At 39.0% G+C, this 26320-nt stretch overlaps 5 protein-coding genes and 1 pseudogene across 5 annotated transcripts; 2 read left to right on the top strand and 4 right to left on the bottom strand.

Annotated features, from left to right (window-relative positions):
- Positions 1–1544: 1544 nt before the first annotated feature.
- Positions 1545–5495, bottom strand: LOC109705899 (annotated as a pseudogene).
- Positions 5496–5970: 475 nt separating this feature from the next.
- On the bottom strand, positions 5971–8928 carry LOC109705890 (pentatricopeptide repeat-containing protein At2g20710, mitochondrial-like). The gene is made up of 2 exons (XM_020226668.1): positions 8596–8928; positions 5971–7571 (listed from the first exon to the last, which is right to left on the bottom strand). The coding sequence occupies exons 1-2, from the start codon at positions 8878–8880 to the stop codon at positions 6312–6314; spliced, it is 1545 nt and encodes a 514-aa protein (XP_020082257.1). The 5' UTR covers positions 8881–8928; the 3' UTR covers positions 5971–6311.
- A 137-nt stretch (positions 8929–9065) lies between these two features.
- Positions 9066–11310, top strand: LOC109705897 (pentatricopeptide repeat-containing protein At4g21705, mitochondrial-like). The gene is made up of 2 exons (XM_020226682.1): positions 9066–9415; positions 10002–11310. The coding sequence occupies exons 1-2, from the start codon at positions 9155–9157 to the stop codon at positions 11235–11237; spliced, it is 1497 nt and encodes a 498-aa protein (XP_020082271.1). The 5' UTR covers positions 9066–9154; the 3' UTR covers positions 11238–11310.
- Positions 11311–11747: 437 nt separating this feature from the next.
- Positions 11748–15760, bottom strand: LOC109705898 (monothiol glutaredoxin-S11-like). Its single transcript, XM_020226683.1, has 3 exons — positions 15460–15760; positions 14419–14493; positions 11748–13258 (listed from the first exon to the last, which is right to left on the bottom strand). Exons 1-3 carry the CDS (start codon positions 15628–15630, stop codon positions 12059–12061), a joined length of 1446 nt encoding a protein of 481 aa, XP_020082272.1. The 5' UTR covers positions 15631–15760; the 3' UTR covers positions 11748–12058.
- A 659-nt stretch (positions 15761–16419) lies between these two features.
- Positions 16420–19660, bottom strand: LOC109705896. The gene is made up of 4 exons (XM_020226681.1): positions 17705–19660; positions 17092–17313; positions 16854–16973; positions 16420–16763 (listed from the first exon to the last, which is right to left on the bottom strand). The coding sequence occupies exons 1-4, from the start codon at positions 18875–18877 to the stop codon at positions 16713–16715; spliced, it is 1566 nt and encodes a 521-aa protein (XP_020082270.1). The 5' UTR covers positions 18878–19660; the 3' UTR covers positions 16420–16712.
- Positions 19661–21795: 2135 nt separating this feature from the next.
- On the top strand, positions 21796–24368 carry LOC109705891 (putative ribosomal-protein-alanine acetyltransferase). Its single transcript, XM_020226669.1, has 2 exons — positions 21796–22138; positions 23967–24368. The coding sequence occupies exons 1-2, from the start codon at positions 21850–21852 to the stop codon at positions 24197–24199; spliced, it is 522 nt and encodes a 173-aa protein (XP_020082258.1). The 5' UTR covers positions 21796–21849; the 3' UTR covers positions 24200–24368.
- Positions 24369–26320: the final 1952 nt, after the last annotated feature.

Below are 26320 nucleotides of genomic sequence, written 5' to 3'. Positions count from 1 at the left end.
CTACTAACCAATTAAAAATTAAAAATTCAAGCTCAATCCTTTGTCATTTATGTCATCTGTATTGAAAATCTAATCTACTTCACCATTCAAGCCACTATTTGTTTTATTTAAAAATGAATGAATGATTAAGTGCTTGATAGTTGGTATCCAAGTTCTTTGCATTTTTAACCGAGCTTATTTTTAAAAAATAAATGAAACAGATAACATGTTATTTTTTTTCTTAAAAAAAATAATGACTGTAACTGAATCTTTATTTATATTTTATTAGTGTGTTCTTCATTTAAACTACTCTTATTGAAACCATAGTAAGCATCAACCAAGAGGAGAGAGAGAGAGAGAGAGAGAGAGAGTCACACAAAAGTTAAGGAGCACACCTTCCAAACATCCATTAGTACTAGGAAAGCATGACCACTTCTTTTTATGTAAGAGGATTATCTAGTCACCATGTATGTCCATCTAGGTGCCAAGTAGATCCACACATCAAGAATTAAGGAAAGATCCACTATGAAGAGTTGAAGACACCACTCTCTAAGCAACTAAGAACAAAAAAGAAAAGAGATCCCCAAAATATTGAGACAAAAAAAAAACCCTAAAGGACCCTTTTCCATTGATTCATTGCATCAATTTGGATATCTTCCTTGGCCTTGGTGCCTAACCATTCCTGCTTTTGTAACAGCTTTTGTTTTTGAGAGAGAGAATTCAAATCATTTGCAACAAAATTTTTTTAAAAAAATGTTTAGAGCTTCTAACTAGTGTGGATTTTGGAAGGGTAGTGATATGCTCATCGTCATCTTGAAGTAGATGCGAATAGAATTAAGACAGCGAAAACTATGTCATAAGAAAGTTTATGTAAATTCTGGGGCTTTATCCTCCGCACACTGACAGAAGAAAACAATCACTTTGGTGCAAAACTGAAAAATTGTGATTTGGAGCTATTAATTTATTTGCATTTTACTATTTTACAATCTTATTTATAGTACTTAACTATTCCGTGATTATTATTGTATTGTGCTATGTCAAATGTTGTGATAAACTTAGAATACACATGGATTCTGAGTTCACTGAGATGCATTTATATTACAATTGTACCAAAATTAAGATAACATTGGAGAATTACTCCAATCATATAATAATGGCGCATTTCGCCATTGGAGCAGTGATATATTAAAGTAATTGAGAGTGATTAGAGAAATATCCATTAACTAAAGCTGCTGAACCACTCTTTATCAAACCAAAATTGGAGATCTACTGTGAATTGAGTTACTCGAAGAAGCACAAATAAAAGTTTCTTTTCCATTTATGTTGCTCCAAAAGTTTTTGGTGCTTTCAAAGACAAAATTATAAATTGGGCTTCTGTTGGAGCTGAAAAGTTTTCACAACAGTAAAAGCACCAAACTTTTTATTTCCTAAATAACACAGTAATCCATTTGAAACTCTAATTTGAAGTTTTTAATTCTGATGTAACTAAAAGCTATTTGAAAAAGATAATAAAAAGAACATGCTTTTTCGAATAGTTCTAATCAACAACATCTACAGCTGTATTATTGAGCCAGTAATTTGATCTTTATTCATGTTCAATAATCTTCTACATTATGGATCTCTATCATTTTCTTAAACTCTCATTTTCTTAGTTCACATAAACTCACTATGTACTTTTAATGGCTCCTTACAGCAATTGAAGCAATTGAGAGATACATAAAACTTATAATTTATCATGTAAAATACAAACAAGCTACATAAACAAACATACCTAGCTCTTAATAACAATAGTGCACAAAAGGAGACGAAAGGATACAGAAGATGCGGGCCGGGCGGGATTCGAGAAAACTTACTTAATCGTGAAAACTTTGGACGAGCTAGGCTATTTGAATCTCATGCCGCACAAGACGCCTGCAGCTTGGCGAGCAAAGTAAGAGAGGATTATGTTGGCACCGGCTCGTCTGATACAGAGCAGCGATTCCATCATGGCCTTCTCCTCGTCGATCATTTTGAATACCGCGCTAGCCTTGATCGAAGCGTACTCTCCAGAAACCTAAATACAAGTAGAAACAGGTTTTGCGGGTAATTAGAAACACTGAGAAGCAAATTTACTCACATACAAACCAGTTTCAGAATTCAGAATTTTACACCAGTAAATCATAATATGAGAAAGCCAACACCGACTAACTGTGTGTGGAAAAACTCAGCCATTTCATATGGCTTGCACATGTAAATGAAATCAAGAGAGAACCACCACAATTACAACAAAAATGAATTATATAGAACCAATAAAGGAATCGAATACATGCAGCGAAATTTGTGTTCGTTAAACATTTGTATAGCTACTTAACAGATGCAAACTTCTCTGTGAACGGCAACCAGGAGAAAGAAAAGTTTAATTTTAAGCGAAAATTTTTACCTGATACGCCGCGATTGGTAGAGAAGAATTGTCTCGAAGAAGACGCACGATATCCAAGTACGGCAATGCTGGTTTCACCTATCGCACAGCAGCACATTACTTGCAAACCAAAAGCCACAAAAAAGTGGCCCCTAAATTAAGAAAGAAAAAAGACAGTTTATATGGAAAAAAAATTCACCAGAAGAATATCTGCGCCTTCAACCTCATCTGTTTCAGCTTCTACAAGAGCTTCTCTGTAGTTGGCTGGGTCCATCTGGTAACTTTCATCAAAGAAGCAAGATAAACACTTAGTATTGGGGCGACTACATATCTCAATATAATCAAATTCATAACATCAATAGTAATGGTCATACGTCTTCTTGTCTCCAAATCGTGGATTTGAATCAAGAGCTTCTCGGAAAGGGCCATAGAATGCACTTGCATATCTGCCCCAAAAAGAATTAATGTAAGATTAGAATTAATAAAATTTGCGGTATAAGACATAATGGACACATAATAAGGTACCTACTTTGCAGTATAAGACATAATGGAGACATCATGGAAACCTTCAGCATCAAGGGCCGCACGAATCGCGCCCACACGGCCATCCATCATGTCGCTCGGACTAACAACATCAGCACCAGCACGGGCCTATTTGGTAGTACAGACATATTTTTTAAAAAATTGTGAATTAGTCGGCGTGTCAAAATCGCTCATAATGCTATACAAATCTGGATTGTCCAGAATACCTGACTAACTGCTTGTTTGCAAAGTTGATGGACTGTTTCATCATTCATTATGACTCCTGCGAAAACATAAAAGAAGAATCCAATTAGAAGTTGCATGGTATTATCTTTCGCAATATCAATTCACTTGTAATATTCGAATTGCTTAGCCCATGAATCAAATTGTCGTATCATATTGCTCGATCCACAAATTGTATGATTTTGACAACTATGATTAAAACCACTAATTCCCATTACACCACTTGGAGAAAGTAAGTGCAGAAAGAATGAAAAGAGCAAAATATCAAAACACGGGCAAAAAATAATAAGAGAAATTCTAAGGACTAATAATAACATGAGAATGGATATTTCAGACTCTATTTCAACCAAAAATTAAAATCTCAAGCTTAAAAATTACTCACCATCTTCTCTTACAATACCATCGTGCCCATCAGAGGAATAGGGATCCAATGCAACATCAGTGTAAATAGCCTAGGATAACAGAAAATTTCATTAGGAAATTATTTTGGAGTGGAGAACCATACACAAAACGGACCGCATGACTCACAATGTCAGGGTACTTGTCCTTGAGTAGACGAATAGCTCGAGGGACCAGGCCATTATCATTGAATGCCTCATATCCTGTTTGTGACTAAATGAACAGAGAAGAAAAAGAATAATAACATTTCAACATCAAGAATATATATAAAACAAGAAAGAATCCGAAAGTGAAAAAACCTTCAAAGCATCAGGAATTTTCGGAAAGAGCACAAAACTTTTAACGCCAACATCTTGCGCCTTGTAAACCTGCATAGAAAGAGTGGTTCGGTATATGCAATTGCAAATTGTTCACATTGATTGAGAACAACAGCTTGAAAGATTCCTTGTTTATTTAGAACTTTTAAGAAACGTTGATAACTACCGTAGTATACCGGCTGAAAATCTTACTTTGTGATCATTTCCGTAAGCGCTAGCATTCATATGTTGTTGGATAGCGCACCAGTAACTACGCAATCCTTTTATTAGTAAAAAAACTAAAAGAGGTTAAAGTCCACGTATGATCACCTCATCTAGAAGGCCATGGCGCCATCCCAACCGAAAACATCCAGGCATTGCTCCAATAGGAACATCTTCTTCACCTACAAGTACCATGGATTGAGAAGCTAAGTCCAAATTGGCTATTTTAAGAAAATTAAACCCTGTGAAAACAGAAGATAAAAATATTGAAACACATTAGCTATCAACCTTCATGAATAAACAGCGGAAGGACAAGATTTGCGGGCGACAGATTCGTTTCTTGGAAAGAAGCTCTAAGTGCCGGTGACTTTCGGTTACGACGCGGGCGCCTAGGAAGCAACTGGAACAAAGAGGGAATTAAGAAATCGATGCAATTATACTAAAATTGTAGAATACGAAATGCTGTAAAATGCTCTAAAATGTACGCTAAACACGTAATTTCAAAAACAAGGAACTTCAAACATACAAGCGGTTTAACAAGCGGGGTTCCTTCGGGGCCCGACGGCCTATAGAGTGGCGGAGGATCAGGGAAGTTGCCGGCCACAGCCGCTGCCTCGCATTCCTCAATGGTTCGGCCGGAAGTCTTAACCGATGTCTCTTGCTCATTGCTTGCTCTAATGACCATCGACGAATTTGGCCTTCGCTCTCCGTACAAAAGAAACACAACTTTGCGGAGATATAGGCCTCAACCCGACATAGCTATGATCATTTCCTACTCTTATAAGTTGAACATTTGCGGTAGAGAATGAGATTGTAGAAGCCATGACCTGTACCCTATTCCCCAAATGCCGTGAAAAAAAAAACAAAAAAGTTATATTTTGCTAATTATTTAGACAAACATATTATATAATAACAACTTTAGGTAAAAAAAAATCCACTTCATGGTTAAGCTCATCCAGCTAATAAATTGATTAAAATGCCCAAAATAAGTGCTTAAAAAGACGAATTTTTCTTTTCTTTTTTTCCTCGAGAAGCAACAAATTAAAGCGCACCCACCAAAAAAAAAAAAAAAAAAAGCCAAATGAAGCATACCGACGAGCAAATTTCAACTAAATCCGCATAAAAGTGAACAATAATGGCAACAATTTGCGAGTTTTTTTTTTTTTTTTTTTTTTGCGGATTTGATAGACCCACAAAAAGTTGCGATTTTTCGGCTTCCTAATCAAATCCAACAACGGGATTTTTACCAAACCCGGGCCATTTTTGTGAAATTTCCAACCATTCTCGCATAAACGAAAGATCCTTTCGATTCAAGAGAACAAAACAACACAAAGATCTTAAATTGGAAGGAGGAGAGAAGAGAGAGAAAGAGTTTACCTTGGAGAAGAAGAAGAAGAAGAAGCAGGTGAAGTTCCCTTATCTCTGTTTTGATCTCCTCTATTATAAGAAGAAGAAGATGCAGATCGAGTCCAACAACATCACGTGACTCGTCGTACACGTGCCGATCACGTGCCGGACCGGGCTGGACCGGACCAGGCCGGGCCGGATGTCGTTTCGAACCGGACGAGTAAATCCAAAAGGGCTCTGGTCTAAAGTGGTCGGACCGGGCTATACCCAATGTAGGTTTTATTGGGTCGGGTTGAGCAGATCCGATCTTAAAACTCGATCCGATCTTAAAACTCAAAAAAAAAAAAAAAAAAAATTTTGAGGATTTGATTTGGCAGGTGTAAAACTAAACCGATTTATTCGATGTAATTCATCGACCTAAAACTCTTTAACTTCAGTGCAGGTCCACCAGCGACGTGTCGAAATCAACTTCTTGAACAACTCCTCTACTATAGAAATCACAAACATACGCATTTTAAGCTTATGAGTTAGATTCTGGAAACAGAAAAGCATCAGAACACAAAATTTCCAGTAATTTTTCTCCAATTCTCATTTCCATTCCAGGACAAGGTTCAACAGAAACAATTAAAGTTACATATTACTCTGGGATAATTTAATCCACGCAAGTTCAGCCACAACCCATCATTTAGTAGTTTAACATGTATAAGCATCATTAATTGAGTTAGACAACCTGAGATAGTTTTGAATACAAAGAGCATCTGACAGATTTTTCTCTTTAACTGCTTTTCCATTGAAAACCCCCGAATTTCCAGCTACGACGGGCCTCGTATTGTTGCAATACTGGATCGAACGAAATGCCAAGGTTTTCGGAGCTTTACTGCAGAAAATAAGATTTTGGGGTGTACTCAACTTTTGTTCTCTTCTAACTCAACATCTGTCGAACTTTTCCCCTCGAGAATTCTAGCTGTTTCTTCATCCTCCTCAATCCCATCATTCCTCATTCTCTCAAGCAGGTCGGAGAGCGGTTTACCGGCACTTAAATAAATCCTCAACAAATAATTGTAAACATCTGTCGTTAAGGGTACTAAGCGCTTCAACAACCTCACGAGCTCCTCTGCTGCTTCAACATCCTGCTGTTCCAAGAAGTGATTCAAGCTTTCAATCGCATTCCTAGGATTCGGCTTCCATCCAATTTGGCCCGCCACGAGTGCTCTCTTTGTCATCTCTACTCCCTTGGAGATCTGCCCATCCTTAAAGTACCCACTTGCCATTCGGTCCCACGTATTGGCAAAAGGCGTTTTACCATTCTCGACGGCTTCACTCACCAGAGCTTCTGCTTTTCCCAAAAGCCCTTTTGCGCAATAAGCTCCAATCAGCAAATTCGGGACCCGGAAATCATAGAAGCTGAATTTTGATTCCCACTCCTTTAAGATTGTCTCCGCAGCTTCTATATCGTCCATCTTCTTAAGTAACAGACTGATCATGCACATATACATAGAATTGGACGCCCTCTCACGTAATTTATAGGTATTCCAAATGCGGTATAATTCGTTTTTATTTCCAATATCAGCACATACGGAGAGCAAGTATCCAAATGCAACTTGACCCTTATTTTTAGGTATTAGCTTCTCTGATTCCCTGAGCGCTACCAAAGCTTTGTCTGGTAACCCAGCGTTTATGAAACCTGTCGCAGCAACTGCATAAATGTGCCAGTTAACTAAATTCTTCTGGTTTTTAATCCTTTCAAACATGTTTTCTATTCCTTGAATATCAGCAGCACTAGCATATGCTTCGATTAGAATGTCGTAACTGAATACGTCAGGAATAACACCCTTCTCCTCCATAGACTGGAATATGGAATGAACTTTGTCAGGCTGTCCCATGTTGCAATAGAGCTTCATTAGTGCACTATAAGCATATGATGTGACCATATTCAATTCCTTCATCCTCTCAAAGAGGGCTTCTGCTTTCTCGACAGCTTTCTCTTCTGCGTAGCAGCTGAGGAGAGCACCGTAGGGCTGATAGACTTTTAGTTGTTGGGGCAAGTTATTAAAATAAGTCTCAGCATTCTGAAGGCCATGAACTTTACTGATCAACTCGAGCCGGTATGCAGCGTCACCAGGTGATATGGGAAAATACCTCCGATCACTCATCCACATAGATATCTGAAGCATTCATTAATTTTAATATCAGGTCACAGAAGAATTAAACGTTAGCACTATAAACTTAACAGTGTCTAATAAACAAGCATAATAGAACAATTCAACAAAGCTTTCCTTTCTTAATATGGGTTTATCTTATAGAAAAAAGCTATTGGCAAACACAACTTCCTTTTATTACATATAGCAAACTGATATGATAGCAGTCGAACCATTGTTATCTTCTTCGTCTCCTGTTTTTAACACTTGAAGTTCGTTCATGTGCTTGATGTCAAGCATTTAACCAAAGAGTTTCAAAAAAAATATTATACTTCGACCATAGTTTTCCCATGATAAAGATGTTTACGAAAGCCGAGAGTGCGGATACTTTTGGCATTATCATTATAAAGGAAGTACGTGACCTGTCATTAGGTTCTTATAAGTAACACCTCTGAGCTTGTACATGCTATATGCAATATGTGTAACAGCACGAATATGTCTATCACAACTCACAAGCCATCTGACACTATTTTGAAACATCAGTAAATGCACTAGTCGAAGAAATAGTGCTTGTCGACATACAAAAAGTGGAAGATTAAGCACCATCTTCAATTATTCTATCAGGTGTTTTCTAAAATTTAGCCTTTTCGAACTGCTATTTTTATGCTGATTTTGTGCAAAAGTAAATAACTTTCCTAGGTTGTGAAGTAGGGTGAATTTTCTTCTAATCTCTCAGCACAAAAAACCAAGTTGGTCATTTCAATCGACTACACTCGAACTCGTTAATTAACACTGTTTTTGGGCCATTTCCTGCAAGATTGATCTTCTTGTAACATGGTCTTCTAAATTCGAAGAATTCGTGGTTCAGTTCCCTACATCCACCATTAAATGGCCTCAATGCTCATCCTTTCTCTATTCCATTACTTCTCCTCTCAATGAACGAGGCATAGTCCAAATGATATCCAACACAGGTGTAAGCGGAGACATTAACACAAACCATACCATTTAACGAAATCAAAAGAAAGTTTAACATAGAGAGAAGGAGAGGGACCTCGAGGGCGTGAGAGTATCGCCTCATCGTCTTCATCTTCTTGACAATGGATTGGAGATCCCCCTTACCCACGGCGTTTCCCTCTTCGACCCACCTCTCGAGTACGGGGACGATGGGGAGCCTAGGGTTCGCGACCATGACCACCCGGTTGTAGAGGGAGTCATGCAGGGGCGGGGCCCGTGACGACACCTCCGTCGCCGTCGAGAGAGAAACCCTAGTCGTAGCCATGGATCGGAGGAGCCTGAGAAGGAGAGGACCTCCATTGCGGGGGCGGAGGAGCTTCATGCTCCTACAGTGTGTTGAGGTCCCCAACAATGGCGAGGGTTTTGATCCTTCGACTAAGGACGAGGGAGGGGTTAAGGGCTTAAACCCTATTTGGGCCGTAATATGAAATTACTGGCCCACAATCCAGCCCAAAAAGAAATTCTAAATCTTATTTATGGGCCAGCCCATAAAATTTTCCATTTTTACAAATTAGCCCTTCGTCCCAACTTCTAAAACCCTCACAAAATCCCGAACTTCTCGTCGTCGTCGTCGTCGTCGTTGTTGCGGCTCCGCCATGGGCTCAGCGCTCTTCTCCGTCGCGAATCGCCTCCGAAGCGCCCTCCGATTCCGCCATTGGAGCAGCTCCTATTGCACGAAGCGAGCTCCTCCGCGCCCCAGCCTCCAATCCACGATCTGGCCGTTGGGGCACCCCAGCATCAGCCTCGTCCCGGAGATCGAACGGTGGATCGACAAGGGCAACTCCGCGCGCCCCGTCGAGCTCCAGAACGTGGTGAGGGAGCTCCGGAAACGGCGCCGGTTCAAACAAGCGCTCGAGGTTCGTATCGAATTCATGCCGTAAAGGTGTTTGCTTTATTTCCTCTGCGAAAAAAGTTCATCGATTTAGAAGTTTGGTTTACTAACCGTGCACGATATTGGTTAGTATGAAACCAATGCCTTAAAGGTGTTTGCTTTATCCCGTTCATGAAGAGTTCTCCATATATGTTGCTGAATCAGTGAAAGATGGGAGTTATCGGCGGCATTGATTCACACCCTGTTTGGGGGATTGATTTGGATGGAATTACACATCATAATTTAGTTAAATTTCTGGAAATTTTATTTAGTAATTGTGTTCGATATTGGTTAAGGAGATTCGACTAATTGTGTTAAGTAGTGTGGAGTAAGAATTTGCATTAGGCGGTGAAAGTTTGCGTAAGTTGATCGTAATTGGTCCATTGTGATATAAACTTTTTAATCACTTGTAAAATGAGATTCTTGTGTAAATTTTGATCTAATATAAATTTAAAAAGAAAAATAATAAGATCATTGAAGGATGGTCTTTTGCTTTCTTGTTTTCTTCTTTCATGTTCATTCAACAATATTTCTGGTGTTTCATGGATTGTTTTATACTTTTGCGGAAACAGGTCTCTGAGTGGATGAAGAACAAGAGCAAAATAACATTCATGCCGAGCGACCATGCTGTACAGCTCGATTTAATCGGCGAAGTTCATGGATCGGCATCTGCCGAGACCTACTTTAATAGCTTGGACGAAAAGAACAAAACCGAGAAAACCTACGGCGCCCTTTTGAACTGTTACGTGAGAGAGCGCCAAATAGAGAAATCCTTATCTCACATGAAGAAGATGAAAGAAATGGGTTTAGCATTCTCCCCCCTTCCTTACAACGACATCATGTGTCTCTACACGAACACTGGGCAACACGAAAAGGTCCCGTCGGTGCTCGCCGAAATGAAGAACAATGGAGTCTATCCCGACAATTTTAGCTACCGAATATGCATAAATTCTTACGGGACAAGGTCGGATATATATGGAATGGAGAAGGTTCTAGAGGAGATGGAACATCAGCCGCAAATTGTGGTCGATTGGAACACGTATGCGGTGGTTGCGAGCATCTATATAAAAGCGGAGCTTGTGGAAAAAGCTGTTTCTGCGCTAAAGAAAGCAGAGGAGAAGCTTGACAAACGGCACGGCCCTGGCTATAACCATCTGATTTCTCTGTACGGCCATCTAGAGAATAAGTCGGAGATGCGGAGATTATGGGATCTTCAAAAGGAGAACTGCAAGAAGTATATCAATCGAGATTACACGACGATGCTCGGGGGGCTTGTGAAGCTCGGGGAGCTCGAAGAAGCCGAAGCTTTGCTGAAGGAGTGGGAGAGTAGCGGCAATGCATTAGACTTTCGCGTCCCGAATGTTCTTCTTACCGGGTACAGGCATAAAGGGCTTTTAGAGAAAGCCGAGGCTCTTCTTGATGACTTTGTGAAGAAAGGAAAGACGCCCCCTTCGAGTAGTTGGGGGATCGTGGCCACGGGTTACGCGGAGAAAGGGGAGATAGAGAAGGCGCATGAGTTGATGAAGAACGCGCTTTGCGTTTATGTCCCTAACACTGGGTGGGGGCCAAATGCTGCTATAGTTAAAAGTATACTAAATCATCTCAGCGAACAAGGCGATCTCAAGGAGGTTGAGACTTTTATTGGTTTGTTGAGAATTGCGGTGCCCATGTATAGGGAGATGTATCACACATTGATCAGGGCCCGCATGCGAGCGGGGAGAGAAGTTGATGATCTTCTGAAGAGTATGAAAGATGATGGTATAGAGGAAAATAAAGAAACTAAAGAGATTTTGAGTTTAAAATCTTAATGTATTCCCTTGGGTTCATATTTCTAGTCATGTTTCGGTACTAATGGGGAACTGGTGGAAAAATGTCTCTCCTTTTCCTTTTTGCTTTGCATTCATGATGAAAATTTTCACCAAGTAATCTTTGAATAGGATGGAAGAGGAATTTCATAATCTTTCCTGTTGGGAACAGATCTAGATCTTATTAAAAAAGAGCAATTAAAGTATGATCATTACAAGTACCGCTACGGTTCCCTTAAATATATTATTAGTATGACAATACATCAGCAATCTATAAGAGCAATATTACCCACAACATTTCCCAATTATCATAATAGAATTTCCATGTACAAAACATTACCAAGGAGTGGAAATTGATACGAGTAAAAAGATAAGGCAATTGCACAAAATGTAATGATAGAGAAGAGAACTTCTGGTATAGAGTAAAGAAATAAAAGTCACCCAATTCAATATCACAGTGAGTTCCTAGGCAGAGATTTAACACTGAAATGAACAGAAACCAACTCAGTATCGTAACTACAAATGATTTATCAATTGATATGCCAATTACGACTCAGAAAGCAAAACATTACAAACGGCCAAAAAAAAGGGATTTTTCAGAAGTCGCATTCATCACCAGCAGTTAAAGTCTATTAAGACATGAGAACTAAGAGGAATGTAACTCTCAAGAAAGCATCACTTAAATGTAGCAATTTGGAGGACCCAGTCCCACTCAAAGTAAGAATCCTGAACACATTAACATAGTCTAACTCAGATCGAACACTTATGCTATAGAGAGAACACTGTTCCATAGTTCATTATTTTGATGCCGATAAATATGCTAGTTACTCAGAGAGGGTGGATTTGAGCTCACCGCTATTAAGCAGTTCCAGCACGATATCACAGCCCCCTATGAGCTCACCTTTGTAGTAAAGTTGGGGATAGGTCGGCCAGTTAGAAAATGTCTTCAAACCCTGCCGCACTTCATCGTCCGACAGTATGTCAAACGAACCGAAGCTAATCCCTTCCTGCCTCAAAGCATTAACCACCTTCGAGCTGAAGCCGCAGCGGGGCGCATCCGGCGTCCCCTTCATGAAAAGGGTAACCTCTGATGAGTTGATCAAACTTTTAATACGGTCCTCTAGTGTTTCTTTCGGAGCAATCCCTTTCTCGGCAAAAATCTTTTTCAGTTCCCCGCTTTTATGCATCTCCAGTACAATATCTGACCCCCCAATAAGTTCTCCTTTCACATAGAGTTGAGGATAGCTAGGCCAGTTGGAGAACACCTTTAGTCCCCGCCTCACTTCATCATCTGTAAGGATGTCGAAGGTCTGAAAAGGGACTTTTTCTTGCTTGAGAATTTCGACGACTTTGTTACTAAACCCACATTTGGGTTCTTCAGCAGTCCCCTTCATAAACACCATGACAGGACTCGAATTAATCAGGGTTTCAAGGCGTGATGCCAATGTAGCACTTAGGCCCGTGGAGTCTGAACCCCCTTTTGATTCTTGAGATTGAATAGGAATATCATTTTCTTTAAATACATCTTTCAATTCGCCGCTTTCATGCATAGCAACTACAATATCACAGCCACCGATAAGCTCGCCCTTGCAAAAGAGCTGTGGGAAAGTTGGCCAGTTGGAGAACTTCTTCATCCCTTCACGGACTTCATTATCTGAGAGTATATCAAAGCTACCGAACTGAACTCCTTCCTCCTCCAGAATTTCGACAACTTTACGACTGAACCTGCATTTTGGTTGCTCGGGATTTCCTTTCATGAAAAGGAAAACAGGGTGCGAGTTCACAAGCTGTTGTAGCCGCTCCTTCAATGAATCGCTGAGGTCGGACCTTGGGCTTACGGTTTGAGAAGAACCGTTTTGCTTGGCGAGCTCTTGAACTTTTTCAATCACTGCAGGGCCAGCAGCGACCCCAAGGCTGGCGGGAGCAGCACACTCAGCTAGGTTAGCGGGTCCAGCAACTTTTGCAACTTTGTTAGCCAAACTGGCTGGGTCTGCACCTTCCAGGGTATCAACAATTTTACCATCCTGAAAATGGCAATGAATGTCAGTGTAGTCTGAACGAAACAACTGCATGAGAATTATCTCCTTAGTTTGGACCATATAACACCACAGTTTTAGAGACTGACTCCATTAATTTATTCTGAGCTCAAATACATTAATTTTTAGCTTCTTTCATAGTTCCATCTTACTCCCGGTACTATCAATTGAATGGAGTATAGCAAGCTAGAAACTGAAAAGCAGAATGAAATTATGGAGAAATTTAATTTCATCAAAGTACCAAGGTAAACGAAATGCATTTGCATGAGATAAAGATTTAGGAATATCTAAGATCCACAAATGCTATCCAAGATTCTTTACCTCGTAAATGTCTGTGAATAAATTAAATCTTAATTTTACTCAAAATCAATCTTCGGAAGTTTTATATAGATAATAATATGGTCACAAGGCTAACAGGAGAGATGCATTTATAAAGAAAAATAAAAAATAAAACAGGCACCTAGAAGTTCAATCAAACTTCCAACAACTCTAGATTACAAGCCACTATAGTTTAGTCTTAGAGAATATAAGGCTAGCAGATTTTGTCGACAGCATTCGACAATAACTTACTTTACAAATGCTGGGCAGATGATGGATGTTTTGGCTAACATACAACTAAGTAATGCTCTAACTTCCACACACTGACTGAGTCAATCTCTCTGTGTAACATACTCAATTTGTTGTTATCAGAGGGGGCCATGAGAAAATAGTCTTTCAAGCTTTCAAGCTATTAAGTCATGAGACTAATTCAAAACATTATATCAGGTCAAAAAAGTGATATTTCCTGACAAGCGTGCATGGGTTATTTCCTGCACCAAATTTTGCAATACAAACTATCATATCAGCAATTTAGAGTGCTAAGAGAAGTGCATACCATGAATCATCTACATGAAGCAAATTGACTTCCCTTAGCCAAATATACAAGCATTCTTACCTAAACTCATATTAACAAAATTACTTAGGAATCATTATTCAGAAAAGTTTTGACCAACCAACAGAACAATAACATTTAGAAAAATATCTAGCTCAATAACACAGTTTGTCAATTTATAGACTCAGAAATACTTATTTAAGGTAACAAAGAAAGTGAGTAGATAGCCGCAGGAAATCTTATTACACACAAATTACAAGTAAGATGATCCACCAACCTTGCAAAAAGCAAAATAAGGCACTGCTGAAACTGCATAAGCCTCTGATATTTCAGGCTGTTCTTCTGCTTCCACCTGATAAGTGATTGATGTCAAGCAGAAGCTGTTATTAAACAATAAATGTATATATATCAAACAAGAGCTAAATATCTGAAATGCAGTCAGACCAAAATTTCTAGATCAGATAATATTACCAACATAGATTACAGTGAATATTCTATACACATGAAAATACCTTCGATGGGTGGATATGATACCATAATCAGGAACCTTACGCTCAGCAGGGGCATGTGTGTGCACGCGCACATGCACATCAACGAGTATGCTAAGGACATATGTCGGGCATAATCTTTGGATACTGAATCTCAAAAAACGTAATATTACTTCATCCAATAACAGAGTAAAAAGTGAGACTCTTTGCAGAGACAACTCTAGGTCCTATAATAATTCCTTCTGATTTCGCATAATAGTAGACCTAGCATTCGGATAACAAACAAAAGGCCAACCCACAAATACTTGTAATAGTGCTCAGTTTCTACCACCCAATAAAAGAACCTTAATTCTCCCACCACATAAAAATCAAAACAAGAGCACCAAACCCTTTCACATAATCCATCAAATTAGAATCTTCCAACAAATCAAGAGACAATCGGATACAAAAAGAGGGATTCCAGTTCCTTTCCTCAACCACTTAACCCCAAACCCTAAGGGACATAAAGACAAAACCCTAAACCACGATTAATCCAGACGCATCGAACATCCAATCAGCCAAAGTTAGGAGCTTCCTAGAGTGGAAGAGAAACCAAACATAAAGTCGATCAAAACTAGAATCTTTACACAAGTCAAAAGATGAACGGATTATTTAAATAAAAAAAAACAAGTTCCTTTCACCGACCAATTAACCATAAAACCTAGACCCACAGCTCGGAGAACAAAACCCTAAACCCCAGCCAATCTATCGGCATCGAGCACCACATCGGCCGAGGCTAGTATCATTCGAGAGAGCAACATAAACAGCACAAAGAGGGGAAAGGGTAGTACCCGGAAGAATCGGGCGTGGGGGAAATCGGTGGCGAGGTGGGAGAAGACCTGGTCCATCGGCTTCGAGGCCTCGCACCACGACGCCCAGAAGTGGAGGATCACCGGGGAGGCTCCATTGACGGCCTCGTCGAGCTCCGCCTTCGACTTGATGTCCTTCACCGCCGAATCCATGGCGGAGGAGAGAGAGGAGAGAGGAGAGGTCGCAGGATTGGGGGAAGGAGACGAGGAGAGAGGAGAGGAGTAAATGGTTTTGGGCTTTTTCGCTATTTTAAATTTGGGCCTAAAAAAGCCGTGATCCTTTTGGTAACGAGTGGGCTTTATGCTCGATGTCGAAAGCGATTCGCCCGGGGAATCGGTGGACCGAGTCTACCACGTGGTCCGTACGCCGCCCTCTCTTTAAATTATTAAAAAATATATGGGGGAGGGGGTTTACTCAGGTCTAGTGAGTGCTTATTTACCACGCTTGGTCCACTCAATCTAACACTCGTAATATGCCCACGCATAATAATTTGAGTGGTTCCGAAAGACGAATAGAAGAACCTTTCATTCATGATATATATGCTCGGGTATTGGGAGAATGATCCCCCAACCATTGTTTATGTACCTGTTCCTGTCCAAAAAAGAAAAGAAAAAGAACTAAAAGATAATGAGAAAAAAAAAAAAAAAAAAAACATTAAGAGATGATTAATTTCCTCATTTCTCAAAAAGAAGAAAAAACTAGTGTTTGCAGTGTTGGCTATTTGGTCTCTTTGTGTATCCAACCAGAGAATCAACCAGGTCAGATGAGTTCCTGATTTTGCATATGAGATAATGTTTCCAGATGCATCCCCATGATGGACAATTCTTGAACACAAATTTCTAAAACGAACAATTTCATATGATCCACGTTACGCCTTTGTCACAGTTGCTCATAAAACTATAGTTCCTGAAAGATTAAGACCGCATACTTAGACACGAGAATAAACGAGCGTAATTCTTTTCGAAGTAGCCTGTAAGTTCAAGCACTGCATAGAACTGGAATATACATGGTTACATAAAGTAGCAGATCACTGGGTCAACATACAGCTACATACATGACTAATGACTGTGAAATGCAAATCAGAAACCATAGAAATTACTATATAAGCCAGGCAACTAACGCCGGCACTTTTCTACGACTTTCAGTGTCATTCATGCAGACTTATTTACAACTGCCCTAAGAAATCTACAACATGCTAACACTCATACATCTGCGGCCTTCTCGACAAGCAGCGTCATTCATCAGCCCGATAAAAATGAAGCGAATTTAGCGGCATAACCTTTTCCTACACCACAATGGAAATTACAGTTAACCGGTTGTAAAAAAGGCATCACTTTCTTGATAAGCACAAACAAAAGAGTGTCACCGAATGAACCTGTGCATTTTCCTCGGATTCATGAGGAAAATAAAGTCCAGTGGAGCATTTTTGAAGGACTTCAGGGTTCTTCATCCATGCCTTGTGTGCCTCAAGGGCTTTGAGCTTATATAGAAACATCTGATGTGAAAAGATGATGTAGCAATGGTAAGCGTCCGCATCAATCACAAGGAAAAGAACTTTCCCAAAAAATAATGTTAGGCCTAAATAAGAATATCAGTTATACTGCAGCACAAACCTCAGCGAGAGAAACGGTTGGCTTCTCTAATTCTTGTCCTTCGATATGGATGCCTGTACCCTGACATTCTGGACATAATATAGACGAGATCTTATTTTTAAGAGCTGTTCTTGCCTTCCTTCCCCGAATGCTTTTTATGCTATTGGATTGATCAACCAACAGCTCATACTCACAAAGAAGGATCCAATGTACAAGGCAGGAAGCATGGAATAGATGAAAAGCCTGGATATGTTAAAGTGAAAGCCATCACATTGCGCCATCTCACTTTACAAATAAGAATGAAAATAAAATAAATTTTGAAATTGAAATTTATGGAGCATTTGGCAGTGCTTTTGTTTTCAGTCAAGTTCTACATGGTTAAAGGCACTCATGAACGAGCTTCCTTTTGGTTTGTTTGCACACACCCACCAAAAGAAAGAAGCAAAAGGGGGGAAAAAGTTTGCTACTACATTTTCCCTTTCCCTAATGTTGTCAAACAAATCTAAGAAAACACATAAGAGTTTACAAACAGTTCAGAACAGAAGGTCATCGCTAGGTGCCTTCAATCAAATAGAACTAAGAAGAAAGTAAATGATGACAGATATCCAATTAGCATGTCCTTCGAATTACTCACCCCATTTGTATTTCTACTGCTGCAAGCTAGATTTCCGGTCTTGCAATTCAACAAGGTCGCAACATCCTTTCCTGGAAGAATCGGTTGCCCACAGATATCACAGGCTCTCTCAGAACAAAGACGCTTCTGCTTCCTCAACTCTTTCCTAGCAGATTTGCTGGACAGACGCGCTATTTGCAGATGGCTAGAAGAATCAGCAGAACAGCCATCAGGACCAGAACCGTTTTCAGAGGGAGAATTGCTACTACTATTGTGTTCTGAGGAATTTTCATGATCTGAAAATGACTTCTTCCTTTTCTTCCCCCAGTGCCCCAAGTCATCAATCATAAAGAAAGAGCTGGGGGATAGAGGAGGGTCTTGATCACCTGGACCCCACTTTCTACCCAAATCATATGTGTAAACAAAGTTCACTATAGCAAAATCACATTGGTGAGAGTCCTTCATCTCCTCTGATCCATCAGAAGCCTCTTGTCCAGACCACGCGCACCATATCTTAGTAACCTTATCCTTAGCTTCAATGTTTTCATTGATTTTATATGCAACATTTCCAATCCCCAAAAACCTGACCCTCAGATTAGAAACAACCTCCTTAAGCAAGACACCAGGAATAATGAGACAACCACCATTTCCAGAACTTTTATGTCCATTTACGGCTATTGTAGGTTTTTTATGGCCATTACTGCAGTGATTATCACCATTCCCATTAGTGGTCACTTTGTTAACATTGCTACTAATACCAAAAGGACGATCTTGCGACTTTAAATCATCTCTAAGCCTTGATGTTACTTCGTTTTCATTATCAACAGTTTCACTACGGACAACCAAAGCTTTCTTTTGAGAATCCAGAGCTAATAACAGTAAATCTTTCTCACGGATATTATTAAAGAACAGAACACCATCATTAAAAGGCCAAGGAACAGGACCAAAGAGAGTAACTTTGGCAGCGGCATACCTTCGAGCATGAAGATTTCCCTTAAGATGATCAAACAACACGGTGTCGCTGTAGCATGGAGTAAGGCAAATGGTGCAGAAAAAGATTATGCGCTTGCCTGCGCGTCTTAGCTCCACATACGTATGCCCCTTAAGCCGCACATCACGGAGAGTCGTCTTTGCCGCGACCTCTCTCAAATCAACTGGCCCTACTTTCCTGATAGCCAATTCCTTTCCCACCATGATACAAAATGTTACCTACCCCGAATTCTCGAATTTCCTCTCAAAGCCCTCTGTTTAAAAACAGATAAACCCTAAAAGAACGATACTGCAAATTTAACCTTCAAGAAACCCTAGATTTAGAATTCCAACCAGTTTCGTGCACAAATTATTCAACATCCAAAGCAAAACGGTGGTATTCGTTCTTTTCCTGCCATAGGAGGAGATAAAAACCTTATAAATCGCCCAAGAGCCCCAAAACTATCCCCAATTATGCGATTTCCTTCAAGTGGAAGAAGAAAGGAACCAGTTTTGTGCCGCAGAAACCCTAGAAGCGCCAAGAACCAACAAAGATTCCTCCTTTCAACAGTAATTAACAGCGATGCAAAGAGAAGAACCTCTAAAATCGCAAATCCGAAGAGCCGAAACCCTAGTACTGGAAGGCTTGCCGCTGCAGCGGACAACACGGGTTGCATATCGATTGCCCTCGCTGCTTCGTCGTCGGAACCACATCTCCAGCGTCGGAAAGCGCGAGATCTGCGCGGGATTCGGCGATCTCCATGGCCATCTCCATTGGATCTCAGAGGAGCTTCTGAGAGCGGGAGAGAAGCGGAAAAAGAGAGCGCAACCAGGGCTCCCAACGCGATCGATCGAGGTCGAACACTTCCACACGAGAAGAAGAAGAGGAAGAGAAAGAGGAAGGGGGGAGATGCTCCAAGGGTTTGGGGAGATTCGGAAGCGATTCCTCGCGTTTCCTAAAGAGAGAGAGAGAGCGTCGAGGGAGACGAAGGGAGCGGTGTGAGTGGATAAGTGTTGTACTCGTCTCAACTCTAGAGAGAGAAAATCCCGCACGGTTGTCTCGGGGAGTGCGCATGCGGACGCGCGATATCCACCGTCCAATAATCCATCATTCGATCGTCGCCGCCTACTTTTTGACGGTGGTGATTCACTCTGTGTTGCTTGGACGGTGGATTCTGTTCCCACATGAGGCTGACGTGTAGGGCCCACATTTCACGGGCCAACAATTAGCTGTTTTTAATAACCGTTACACTGAAGCCACCTAGTTTTTTAAAAAATTTCTGATGCCGAATAATAAGAAGAAGATTCCTTTTTAAATTATTAAGATATATATATATAATTGCAGCATATTCCTGCTGGAGTAAATTGTGGACAAAATTTTGTCAACATAATTTCGAAATAAAATTGTTTCAGAATTGTCGGATAGGCGCCGTGTGGCAAGTCACGTCAATCACAATCGTCTAAAAAAAATAAATTTTTTAATTTATTTTAATCAAGTTAAAATAATATTTTTTTTTTTGGACGGTTAGAATGAGCGTGCCTCATCCTATAGCGTAATTAGAATAATTTTCAAATAATTTTATTTCGATATTATGTTCATAAAATTTTTGTCCGTAAAGTTGTGTATTTAAATATATCTTTTACAAAATTTTAATTTATTATTTAGTTGGACGGCATAATAATATTAGTTTAAAAATTTAAACAAAGAGGAGTTTCAAATTAATTATCACCATGGTTGTTTGGTATCTTCTCTTTCAAAATATAAATCTCCAATTAAAATCCTTTCATAAATGGACAAAAATTTGGTGGGCATCATCCCAAACAATTTTGTTTGGGGACGATGCCTATGCAGCGCCCATCACGACCTGGGAAACGGCAAAAAATAAAATAAAATAAAATAAAATTTGTGGGCTCCTTTTTTAGAAAGAGAGAAAGGGGAAAAGGGCAGTGATGATGGGCGCTCGTACACACGCGGTTCTGTCCCCAAATAAATTGTTCACGCGGTTCTGTCCCCAAATAAATTGTTTGGAAACGGATGCCCACCAAAATTTTGTCCTTTATAAACAAGCCTTGATTTGGAATTGAAAGGAGAACACATATTTAGTTTCAAATTAGTTTGTTTTTAGAACAGTATAATATGTCACGCAAATCACATTCGCTTTGTTAAGATATAATTTATGAGGTTCTATCCAACTCATTTTAATTCAATAGTGATAGGTTTAATTTGAGATTGCGTCGTCCGAAATGTCATCTGAAATACTTTTTTATTTTATAAGACCAACAAAATTTAAAAATACTTTTAATAATTTTACCTTCATTACTAAATGATGGTCTTACTTTTGTAGTGCTAATTTTCACCACCAATTTAAAATATTGAAGGAGAAAAAGTTAGAGCAATTTTAAATTTTTAGCATTCTCGTAACATGAAAGTGGATCGGTTTAAACCCGCAATTCCAAAGCTAGGTCTAAGCTCTCAATACGTTATAGATTATTAAAAATAAATGAAAGCTAATGTATAAGCCAAAAGTATAAATTTAAATTAAATAGAAAAAATAATACTAAAAAATTGATGAGTCTCGAAATTACGCTTACGGCCACTACTTTAATACTATATTAAATTATAGCAAAAATTTCAAATACCATCTATATAGTTTCGCATTTTCTTACTTTAATATCTTGTAGTTTGAAATGTATCAATTTAGTACCTTCTGATCTTATTTTTCTTTTCTCATCAGCTCCTCCGTTAACATTTCGTTAAATTATATAAAAAAAACTTTAGATACCCATCTAGTTTATGGAACATTCACTTTAGTACTTCTTGGTTTTAACTTTGTCATTAATTTAACAAAAAAAATAATGAAAGGAATAATAAAAAAATAAAATCACAAAGTACTAAATTCAAACACTTCAAACTATATAGTACTAAAGTAAAAAAAAAAAAAAAAAAAAAAAAAAAAAACCCATAATAAAAAATTTAAAATTTTTTTTAAAATTATCTGAAACAAATATAAGCTACAAAGTGGATTTGTTTTACATTTTCTATTCAACAATTAGGAGCCCTCCTTTTACGATTGGACGGCTCAGATCAACGTTTCCAAAGTTTGATTTTTATTATTACTTTTTTTTACGTTAACGAAAAAATCTCATATTTTGGCGAAACCCCAACGCTGACGCGCCCATCTCGCTCGCCCGACCAGATGGCGGCGGCGGCGGCGGCGGCGGCGGCGATATCCGAGCTGGATTCTTGTCGGAGAGAATCTCGAGGAGCGATCGAGCAAATTGTGAGGATGGAGAAGAGGATCTTCCCCAAGCACGAATCCATGGCGAAATTTTTCGACGAGGAGCTCAGGAAGAAGAACGCGGGGTTGTTGTACGCGAAGGTCACTAATGGCGAAGGAGAAGAGGAGGAAGAAGAAGAAGAGATCGTAGGGTACGTGATGTACTCCTTCGTCACTTCTCTATGCGCCTCCATCACCAAACTCGCAGGTGTGTAAACAATGCACCTTTAATTTACACTTTGTTTCGACTCCTCTAAATCATTGATTTTTATGGAATTGTAAATTTCAACCGATTAGATTTCCTATTTGAAAATGTTAGTGGGTGTGTTTTGATTTGATTTGCCGTGATTTGTAATGGTTTGAGGTCGAATTTGTTATGATCTGTAGAGAGTTACCAACCAATTCATAACTACTGATGCCAAACAGAGTGTTAATGTCGAGGCTTTCTCAATTAGAATCATTTACTAGATGTATTTTGTTGTAAATTTTAGGAATGAGGGAAAAAAATCACAATTCATTTTGTAAATTGTTGACTAAGCTCTTCTTTGTTGGGCTTGCTACAACTTGCTAAATCTTAAAAATCTCATCTTTCCGCAGTTTTTGTATCTGATTGTAATTGTTTCTACAATATCCCTGTTAAAAGGCCTGTTCGAAATATCTTATTCTGTTGCCTACATTTACTAATGTTGCTCGAAAAATATCTGATTGTTAGATGAAAAGTTACATTAGTATGGTTGTATCCTATTCCTAGTTTCCTACGCATGTGTACATTACAATAAGTTAAGGCGCATAGAGAAAACTTACATTGATGTGATTGTATCGCCGTCATTACACATCGTAGTTATTCGAGAAGGGCGCAGATTGGCATACAAGGAAACCCCTGCTCACCAGTTGATCAGATTGTCCATATAAAGGTGGAGTGCATCTCGACTTCTGATTTGGCCAATCATTGGATCGCATTCGCACCAATGGTTGAGCTGATGTGTGCATTTCAGATGGATGGTCCGATAAACCCAGTTCTGCAGCCATGCACCACTTGATGCATAGTGTAGTTGCGTCTCGCGTATTTGTATTTTGGATTTGCCTCTCCGTTTCTTCGCCATTTTACTTCAGAGATGCGTGTTTTAGTGTTTGGAGTTGTTCCATCCAACTAACCATGCAACACTCTGAAGATTTCAATTACTTAGAACTCATATTTTAGATTTCTTTTTCTTGCATCCTGTGATTTAGTTGTTAAACCAAAGTTGAGGCATTCTTATGTGACTAGATTGAAACCTCCTTTTCATTGGGTTCAGATGGCAATGTGTTTTTGGCTCCAAACTTTGAAAGTAGCTCTAGAACATGTTAAGAGTAACATGTAGGTAAGATGTGTGGGTAATCCTTGAATCTTTTCTTTTATTTTATTTTATTGTCTTTTTGAAAATTGGTGAATATTTTACTTATTGAACTTCAATTTCCAATACTTGTTAGGAGCCGTGCAGGTGAACTAATTACCAAGAGAGATTGTTAGACAGGAATGTAGCCAGGGTTCAAAAATCCAAGATTAAAAATTCTATGGTTTCTTTATCATGTGTATTTGTTAGATGTGACTCGAAATCTATTATCGGCTCAGGTTCGGGTTTACGACTCGCCGACAGCTTCGCGGTGCAACCAAATTGGAAAATTAAATTGTGAAGGAAAAATGAATGTCAGTGGTGGGCTACGGGCTCGGGCCGGTGCGGGGGGCGGAGCCCCCCGCGGTACGGGTCGGATCCAAAATTCGTTATGAATTTTCTCTTTGTTTTTGCCCTAGAGGCGTGTGATCGTGGTTGGTTGTAATTCTGAAGAACATTGTATTCCCTTTCGTTTCGATAGTGAAGTTCTCTCCTCCCTCGCCCGTGGTTTTTTTCCTGCAAAAGGTTTTCCACGTAAATCTGTGTGTTCTTTCATTTCTGCTTGTGGTTTGATAATTTTGTGTTCGTCATTTCGGTTCCGTTTGTGCATTTGTCGTAACAGTATTCTTGTTTGGTGTTCTTACTCCTGTGCTGATCCTGTAGTGAAGGAAAATTACAGAAGGAAGGGCTATGGAGAAGCCTTGCTAAAAGCAGCTGTCGAAAAATGCAGGAAAAGGAGAGTTCATCGGATTTGCCTCCATGTCGATCCAACACGATCGCCTGCAGTCTCCCTCTACACAAAGATCGGTTTCCGGATCGACTGCTCAGTTAAAAGCTACTATTCTTCAGAAAGAGATGCTTATAGGATGTACATGGATTTTGACGACAATTGCTAAGGTCGATTCAGAAGTTCATCATAATTGATTCAATGTTCTTTTCCTTTTCTGTCGAAATATTGCATCAGATGATAATATTGCATTAGATTGTCTTTGTTTGTTCATGTTTCACGGTACGGCCCCCGCCGTCATTCCATATAAGCATGAAATTGGAAAGGTGATATAAGAATGTTGCAGAGTTCAGCTAGATCACTTAGCAAAAGCAATTGCTGTTTCATATGTTTCTGCAATTACAGTTTGCAAACTGCAACCAATTTGCCCATAGTATCAGAACTCAGGCAATTAAACATTCTGGATGGATCAAGTCATTTGTGAATCTGCATCCAGAAGGCACCCAATTTATGTGAATAGATATGATATGGCCGAGGAGATTTGTTGGTTTAAAGGGACCCGCATCCTGTCCTATGGCAAAAGGTCAGATTGGACTGAGTCACGTTTGAACTGGCGGGAGGTCGGGTTGGGCCGAATCATGCTCGAAACGACATGAGATTGATTGAGTCGAGCCACAATCAATACCTATGGGGCGATGCGCCTGTACGCTTTAAATGAGTTGGTTGCGTATTTTTAACAGTTTGAACTTTTGAGATTAATGGTTAGCTCCAACGATCCGACGAGTGATATAAAAGTCAGAGATCGCAAGTTCGATTGTGCTTAAGAGATTGTTGGTGTGGCGGTAGGGTGGCGTGAGAGTGGTTGGGTTGAGTTATAATTGAGACCATGGGCGTTGTTTCTGTACGTTCCAACTTCCAAGTGAATTGGTGTATATTTTTAACAACTTGAGCAGCAATCCAATGGGATTATCCCATGAGAATGAAAATTCCGTGTAAATGTTGAAAAGATGTTGCGATTTTTGGGACTTAAGAGGGGGGGGGGGGGGGGCGGGGTAAAATAAAAATAAAAATAAAAATAAAAAATTTATATATATATATAATATATATAATATTATATAAAATTAGTTAACTATATATCTAAACTGCACGACTCCCGTACAATATGTTAATGTTTCGGATCCTATAGTCTTCAAATCAACGATCCACACCGTTAAATATGATCTAGGGTATATGAATTTCTTAGGAATAAAATTTTAGTATTTTTCGATATCGTTTACTTAGTAAATAAATTATATCAAAATGGACGGTGAAAATTGAATAATTTTTAAAATTTGAGTATAGGATTTTTAAATTCAAGATCAAGAATGTTAACCTTAATCTATATAGTTTAAAGTATTTTCTATCAAAATTTGAAGAAATTTAGATTCTTCTACACCGTTAAACTCCAAACTCGCCATAAGTAGCCATTGAAAATTGACAATTTTAAAATGGCTTGATCATAAAGTAAACTATGTCGAAAAAATCTAAAATTTTATTTCTAAAAATTTTAAATACCCTAGATCAGTTTTAATGGTATGGATCGTTGATTTGAATACCCTAAGATCGAAAACCGGGACTATAGTACCGGAGCCTCGATACTATAGATAGTATAGGAGACTAGCTCTCTCTCTCTCTCTCTCTCTCTCTCTCTCTCTCTCTCTCTCTATATATATATATATATATATATATATTATATATTTATATATATATATATTATCAAGGAGTTGTCCTCCATGAGCATTAAATTTTAATTTAATACAAAATAAATTTTTAAAAATTACAGCATAGTGTGGGCAGGCCTTACGTCTCCCCAATATTAATTCCTGTATTTTCACTTCAGATTTTCTTTTTTATTATTTTGCCAAATTTAAATCTCCAAATAACTACCCATTAACATACACCAACTGTTCTTAGGCTCCGTTTTGGAATTGCGGGATAGATTGCGTTACGTGCGGTGAGAAAGTACTTTCCGTACGTAGCGAGGAGATTGCGTTACGTGCGGTGAGAAGTACTTTCCGTATGGAATATTGCGTTCCGCATATCGCGATGAGTCGGTTATAATATATTTTTTATGGTCCCATCAGAGAACGCAGAAGCATATTTCTATATGTTTTTTTCTCAACTCTATTTTATCTAATAGCGTTAGATAGACCTCAATGCCAAACTAAGTCTTAGTCATAAAAATAATTCTAAAAATGTGCTAAGATCCTCTATGTCATTTTCAAATAGGTCCCTCGTCTTTTTTTTTTTT

The sequence above is a fragment of the Ananas comosus genome, unplaced genomic scaffold (assembly GCF_001540865.1).
Source record: "Ananas comosus cultivar F153 unplaced genomic scaffold, ASM154086v1, whole genome shotgun sequence".
NCBI classification, from domain to species: Eukaryota; Viridiplantae; Streptophyta; class Magnoliopsida; order Poales; family Bromeliaceae; genus Ananas; species Ananas comosus.
The sequence above is the reverse complement of the archived record's forward strand: the minus strand, read 5'-3'. Positions and strand labels throughout refer to the sequence as shown.